Source organism: Hemitrygon akajei, chromosome 2 (genome assembly GCF_048418815.1).
Source record: "Hemitrygon akajei chromosome 2, sHemAka1.3, whole genome shotgun sequence".
In the NCBI taxonomy this organism is placed as follows: Eukaryota; Metazoa; Chordata; class Chondrichthyes; order Myliobatiformes; family Dasyatidae; genus Hemitrygon; species Hemitrygon akajei.
Genome location: NC_133125.1, coordinates 170467451 through 170474704, shown reverse-complemented (window position 1 = coordinate 170474704; position 7254 = coordinate 170467451). Strand labels below are relative to the sequence as shown.

Below are 7254 nucleotides of genomic sequence, written 5' to 3'. Positions count from 1 at the left end.
ATGAATAAAGTATCTATCTATCTATCTCACACCGTAACCATCACCCCATCCTCGACTGTACTGACATTAATCCAGTTCCCTCACACCGTAACCATCACCCATCTCCGCCTGCACTGACGTCACCCCAGCTCCCTCCCCTCCGTCTCCATGGTGCTGGGTGCCTTTGACAAGGTTATGTGCCCACGACGTTAAGCAGCCATGTTTAAGGTAAATAAAGCTTTATTGGAACAGAGCGGTACATTCACAGCAAGATCAGGAATGGGGCTCCTCAATGCACTCCGGAATGAAGTAATTAATACACAGCAGGAGCAACGCACCTGCCCAAGATGCTCATGCATCGGATTTCTGACCTCCAAAGAGTCCCTGGTCCCACCATCCCGGCCGGACACACTGAGAACACCAGGACGTCAACACTCGTCCTCTCCCAGGAGGGAGAACTTATTGGTGCTGAGCAGAGCTCCCCTGGCCAGCGCTGGGCATTGGTCTGCCCTGCGCCAGGCTTCCCCTTTCTCCTCACCCTCCTCGTCCTCCTCCTCCTCCTCATCCGCGTCACGGTCCTTCTCATCCTCCTCCTGGTCGGAGCTGGAGATCTCGTCCTCCTCCTCCGAGCTCTGCTTGCCCTGCAGCTGCCGGTGGGCCTCCTGGAGGGTGGCGATCTCCTGCGTCTCGCTGTGCTGCAGCCAGTGCGCTGGGGAGGGGGCAGAGACAGGGCTCGGGGTTAGTGCGGCACCCTCACCCTCCACACCCCAGTCTCCCCTCCCTCCTCCACCAGGGGCACACAGCATAGGAACAAGACCATCGTCCCAACTCAGACTGCTTAACCTCCTGTTCCCCCCCCAGACAGTAGTGAATCTGTGAAATTCTCTGCCGGGGAAACAGGGGAGCCTCCTCACTAAATATATTTAAGACAGAGATAGATAGGTTTTGGAATAGCAAGGGAAAAGGATAATGAAGGGTTCTGGGGAAAAGGCAGGTAGGTGGAGATGAGTCCATGGTCAGACCAGCTGTGATCTTATTGAATGGCGGGGCAGGCTCGACGGGCCGAATGGCCGACTCCTATTTCTTATCTTCTTGTGTTCTGTCTCTACTGTTGGTTTAAGGTCCAGATTATTATTTTTGTTTTTCCTTCTAGTTCGATCTTTCTTTATGCTTGCCTATATACTGTTTAATCACCTACTTGTAGTAAATTTTTAGTAACTTGTAGTACAACTGGCTATGGAATTCTGAAGTTGCTTTGTCTGCGGAGCCGGATCGGGACTCAGCCAGTGCCTGCTCACAGGGTTTCTTTATCTAAACCCAACCTGCAGTATAAAAGAACAGCCCCGCACGAAGGGTCTCGGCCCGAAACGTCGACGGCGCTTCTCCCTATAGATGCTGCCTGGCCTGCTGTGTTCCACCAGCATTTTGTGTGTGTTGTTGTTTCAATTTCCAGCATCTGCAGATTTCCTCGTGTTAGCCCCGCACTCAGATTCCTTTACAACTTAGAACAGTAGAGCACAGTACCAGCCCTTCAGCCCACAACGTCTTGCTGACTTTTAACTCCAAGCTCAATCGAACCCTTCCCTCTTAAGATAGCCTTCCATTTTTCTTTCATACACGCGCCTATCTAAGAGTCTCTTAAACGTCCCTAACGTATCTGCCTCCATTCCCACCCCGGCAGCACATTCCACACACCCGCCACTCTCTTTTTACAGGTTACTGTTCCACTTGCCTTGCTTGCTGGTGCTGGCTGGCCCCTTCTCTCCTGTACCACGATGAACATGTAACACAGCGTCCGTAACCACGAGATAAGTGCCACCATCTTGACTTCCAAAAGATTCTTCTAGACAACATCGTCTCCAGACCCAACGATGCTGCTAGAAGGTCCAGTTGGGCAAATATCCCTCAAGGCCTTTCCTATCCGATTCACCCCGTGTTCTCATTTCTCTCCGTCACAGAGACGTGGCTCGACGAGTAAATTACCTCTGGCGTAGGCGTTGTACAGCACTACGGCCCGATCGCCTGTGCCAACCATGATGCCTGCCTAGCGTAGTCCCATTTGCCTGCGATTGGCCCAGATCCCCCTAAACTTTCCCAGTCCGTGTTGTTATTGCACCCACCTCTAACACTTGCTTGTTTCACATAATCTTGTGACCCCTCTGACCCCCCCTTTAAGTCTTTCCCCCTCTCATCGTAGTCCTGTGCCCTCAGAACTAGACCCCCGTACCCCAATGGTCACCATCGATTTCATTTACGCCCCTCACGAGTTTATAAACCTCTCTAAGGTCACCCTCAGATTGTTTCACTCAGGGAAAACAGACCCGGTCTCTCCTTACAACCCAAGCCCTCCTAGTGCCGGCAACATCCCCGCGGTTCCTTCCTGCACCCTCTCTCCACCTTTCAGAACGCGCCAATAACAATATTTAATAGACAGGGGACAGGTACGCAGATTGGAAAGCTTCAGAAGGTGATGGGCCAAACGTGAGCATCCTGGTCAGAAAGGCCCGATTCCATGATGTATGGCTCTTGGTCTAGGATTATGACCAGAGGTGGGTTCAGGGGAGACGGTTCCTGGAATGGGGACCCGGACAAACAAACAACACCCCCCGCCACAGGTATCCGTTCCACAGCTGCCCCCCCCCCCCCAAACAGCAGTGGGACGGGGTGACCACACCTTTCTGCGCCGTGTATCCTGGAGGCCGCATGCAGAGACACAGACGCCCATCCACCGTCAGACGCAGGATGCTGTTGGCGGCACGGTACACGTCGTTCCGAGCCGCTCTGGCCGTCTTGTAGGCTCTCTTCTCCGCCCAGGCTACGAGGAGACGAAAGGATTAGCGAGCCCTGCCTTTTGACCTCACCTGCATCCACAGACTAGTCAGTACCTCTCACTCATTCACAGATATTCCCAACCCCTCCATCCCACCCACAGACCGATCAGTAATCACCCCCACCCAGACCTCGGACTGGTCAGTGACACCCCCTGCAACAGCGAACACTCCAACCCCCACCCAGCCACACTACACCGCCCCCCCCCCCCCCCCCCACCCCTGAGCACCCACTCCGAATCCCGAGCACAAAGGGAAACTCTTTCTGGACTATTACATTTACAGCCTCTTCTCCCCACTCCTTTCAGAAAGAACCCCAACCCCTGCCCGTCATCCCTTCCCAGATCCTAATTTCTCTCATCCTCCTCCTCCTCCTCCTCCCCCCCAACTATTCACCTTGTTCCCCATCCCCTCCCCAACTCCACCCACTTGCCCATCTCCTTGTTCCCTCATCCTCATTTTTCTTCAGCCCCTCCACCACCTACCCTCACAGAGGTCCCAGGCGGTGTACTCAGCCTGCGCCTGCTCCTCGGAACCCTCCTCCGTCGCCCTCGGGTGCCGCAGCTTCAGCAGCTTCTGCACAGGGATCCGGGCGGCCAGGTAGCCGACCGAGGTGTAGGGCTCCTGGATCTGAGCGATTGGGTAAATCCCAGCCAGGATCTGGAAGGAGATGGCATGAGGTGATGTGGGCAGCAGGGCGGCTGGGTAACCACAGCCTGGATCTGCAGGGAGAGACGCCGTGGGGGAGGTGGGCAGCAGGGAGAGACGCCGTGGGGAGAGGTGGGCAGCAGGGAGAGACGCCGTGGGGAGAGGTGGGCAGCAGGGCGGCTGGGTAACCACAGCCTGGATCTGCAGGGAGAGACGCCGTGGGGAGAGGTGGGCAGCAGGGAGAGACGCCGTGGGGGGAGGTGGGCAGCAGGGAGAGACGCCGTGGGGGGAGGTGGGCAGCAGGGAGAGACGCCGTGGGGGGAGGTGGGCAGCAGGGAGAGACGCCGTGGGGAGAGGTGGGCAGCAGGGAGAGACACCGTGGGGGGAGGTGGGCAGCAGGGAGAGACGCCGTGGGGGAGGTGGGCAGCAGGGAGAGACGCCGTGGGGGAGGTGGGCAGCAGGGAGAGACGCCGTGGGGGAGGTGGGCAGCAGGGCGGCTGGGTAACCACAGCCTGGATCTGCAGGGAGAGACGCCGTGGGGGAGGTGGGCAGCAGGGAGAGACGCCGTGGGGAGAGGTGGGCAGCAGGGAGAGACGCCGTGGGGAGAGGTGGGCAGCAGGGAGAGACGCCGTGGGGAGAGGTGGGCAGCAGGGAGAGACGCCGTGGGGAGAGGTGGGCAGCAGGGCGGCTGGGTAACCACAGCCTGGATCTGCAGGGAGAGACGCCGTGGGGAGAGGTGGGCAGCAGGGAGAGACACCGTGGGGGGAGGTGGGCAGCAGGGAGAGACGCCGTGGGGGGAGGTGGGCAGCAGGGAGAGACGCCGTGGGGGGAGGTGGGCAGCAGGGAGAGACGCCGTGGGGGGAGGTGGGCAGCAGGGAGAGACGCCGTGGGGGAGGTGGGCAGCAGGGAGAGACGCCGTGGGGAGAGGTGGGCAGCAGGGAGAGACACCGTGGGGGGAGGTGGGCAGCAGGGAGAGACGCCGTGGGGGAGGTGGGCAGCAGGGAGAGACGCCGTGGGGGAGGTGGGCAGCAGGGAGAGACGCCGTGGGGGAGGTGGGCAGCAGGGCGGCTGGGTAACCACAGCCTGGATCTGCAGGGAGAGACGCCGTGGGGAGAGGTGGGCAGCAGGGAGAGACGCTGTGGGGGGAGGTGGGCAGCAGGGAGAGACGCCGTGGGGGGAGGTGGGCAGCAGGGAGAGACGCCGTGGGGGGAGGTGGGCAGCAGGGAGAGACGCCGTGGGGGGAGGTGGGCAGCAGGGAGAGACGCCGTGGGGGGAGGTGGGCAGCAGGGCGGCTGGGTAACCACAGCCTGGATCTGCAGGGAGAGACGCCGTGGGGGGAGGTGGGCAGCAGGGAGAGACGCCGTGGGGGGAGGTGGGCAGCAGGGAGAGACGCCGTGGGGGGAGGTGGGCAGCAGGGCGGCTGGGTAACCACAGCCTGGATCTGCAGGGAGAGACGCCGTGGGGGAGGTGGGCAGCAGGGAGAGACGCCGTGGGGAGAGGTGGGCAGCAGGGCGGCTGGGTAACCACAGCCTGGATCTGCAGGGAGAGACGCCGTGGGGGCAGGTGGGCAGCAGGGAGAGACGCCGTGGAGGGAGGTGGGCAGCAGGGAGAGACGCTGTGGGGGGAGGTGGGCAGCAGGGAGAGACGCCGTGGGGGGAGGTGGGCAGCAGGGAGAGACGCCGTGGGGAGAGGTGGGCAGCAGGGAGAGACGCCGTGGGGGGAGGTGGGCAGCAGGGCGGCTGGGTAACCACAGCCTGGATCTGCAGGGAGAGACGCCGTGGGGAGAGGTGGGCAGCAGGGAGAGACGCCGTGGGGGGAGGTGGGCAGCAGGGAGAGACGCCGTGGGGGGAGGTGGGCAGCAGGGAGAGACGCCGTGGGGAGAGGTGGGCAGCAGGGAGAGACGCCATGGGGAGAGGTGGGCAGCAGGGAGAGACGCCGTGGGGAGAGGTGGGCAGCCAAAGACCGGGTAACTCCCCACTAGGGTGCCCAGGGAGACTCGCTGCAGGGCGAGGTGACAGCGGATCCTCTGGGTAACCCCAGCAGGGATCGGTATGGAGAGACACTGCAGAGGGGCATGGGCACCAGGACCGCTGGACAACCCCGGCAGGAATCTGTGCAGAAAGGCACCGCGGAGGGAGGTGGGCAGTGGGACTGCAGGTAACCCCAGCCAGGTTCTTCAATGAGACGGACCCGAACTGAAGCTTGAAAACGAGTTTGAACAAGACCTTAAGTACGACCATGAACTTGAACTTAAAACCCAGGCTGAACCAGCCAGTGTAAGAAAAGGCACAGGAACAGAATTGGGCCATTCGGCTCATCCAGTCTACTCCGAGAAAAGCTGCAGAGGGCTGTAGACTCAGTCAGTCCCATCCCCATCGACTTCAAAAGGCAGCACCCTGCATTAGAGACCCTCACCACCCAGGACATGCCCTCTTCTCATTGCCTCTGGGAGGAGGTGCAGGAACCTGAGGACACACACTCAACATTTTAGGAACAGCTTCTTCCCCTCTGCCATCAGATTTCTGGACGGACAATGAACCCACGAACACAACCTCATTATTCCTCGTCTGCCCTAGTTTTATTGTGACATTACAATTTTATACCCTGTACCGAACCGCTGACACAAAACCAACTTCACGAAACGCGTCAGTGGTAATAGAACTGACCTGCAGTCCCCTCTGTATCGTTTAACAGGCTTCCTTGCGAAGCACAGCCACTTTCGCTTTTATGCCAGCTTGTTAAGCAGCACACCTGAACTCCTGTCCAAATCATTTCCTGGAGGTCCCAGCACGGGTCGCCGGCCTCAAGACAGAATAATGCCTCCTCCTCCAACTGTTCTTCCGTGGCCAAGCCAACTGTGAGTGCAACCCACCTCAGATGCCCCCCTCAACCTCCTTCGCCGAGACCCCCACATACACTCATGCTCTCGGCCGCCAGTCACTGACCTGTTGTTGACGGTCCACGAGCGAGGGGAAGACCAGGCCGGGGCAGTCGCAGAGTTTGACTGTGGGCGTCAAGAAGTAGGTCTGGAAGTACTTGGTGTGGCCTGGGGTCCTCGACACACTCACCACCTTCTTCCCCACCAGCCCGTTGATGAGGGACGACTTGCCCACGTTTGGGAATCCTACAGACCAGCAGCGGAAAGGTTAGAGCCCAACCCTGCGCAGGGACACCACGATAGCTTTCACTGTTCACGGAGAGTGGTGGTACTCTGGGAATGTGGTAAAAGCAGGTACGACGACAACGTTTAAGTGGCATTTGGACAGGCGTGGGTAGACGCTGAGAACGGGTGGTGGGGTTGAGGGGGGAGAAGTGGGTAGAGGCTGAGAACGGGTGGTGGGGTTGTGGGGGGAGAAGTGGGTAGGGGCTGAGAACGGGTGGTGGGGTTGAGGGGGGAGAAGTGGGTAGGGGCTGAGAATGGGTGGTGGGGTTGAGGGGGGAGAAGTGGGTAGGGGCTGAAAATGGGTGGTGGGGTTGTGGGGGGAGAAGTGGGTAGAGGCTGAAAATGGGTGGTGGGGTTGTGGGGGGAGAAGTGGGTAGGGGCTGAAAATGGGTGGTGGGGTTGAGGGGGGAGAAGTGAGTAGAGGCTGAGAATGGGTGGTGGGGTTGTGGAGGGAGAAGTGGGTAGAGGATGAGAATGGGTGGTGGGGTTGTGGAGGGAGAAGTGGGTAGAGGCTGAGAATGGGTGGTGGGTTGTGGGGGAGAAGTGGGTAGGGGCTGAAAATGGGTGGTGGGGTTGAGGGGGGAGAAGTGGGTAGAGGCTGAGAATGGGTGGTGGGGTTGAGGGGGGAGAAGTGGG

General features: G+C 59.7%; 1 protein-coding gene across 2 annotated transcripts in view; it reads right to left on the bottom strand.

The window, feature by feature from the left end:
• Positions 1-201: 201 nt before the first annotated feature.
• gnl1 (guanine nucleotide binding protein-like 1) overlaps positions 202-7254 on the bottom strand; it is a 50857-nt gene continuing 43804 nt past the window's right edge. For both annotated transcript variants that reach the window (XM_073032298.1, XM_073032306.1), the window contains 4 exons: positions 6401-6579; positions 3293-3467; positions 2654-2794; positions 202-688 (listed from right to left, as the gene is read on the bottom strand). In XM_073032298.1, the coding sequence (XP_072888399.1) occupies positions 408-688; positions 2654-2794; positions 3293-3467; positions 6401-6579 (776 nt within the window). In that variant the 3' untranslated portion in view covers positions 202-407. The remainder of the gene's footprint in view (positions 689-2653; positions 2795-3292; positions 3468-6400; positions 6580-7254) is intronic.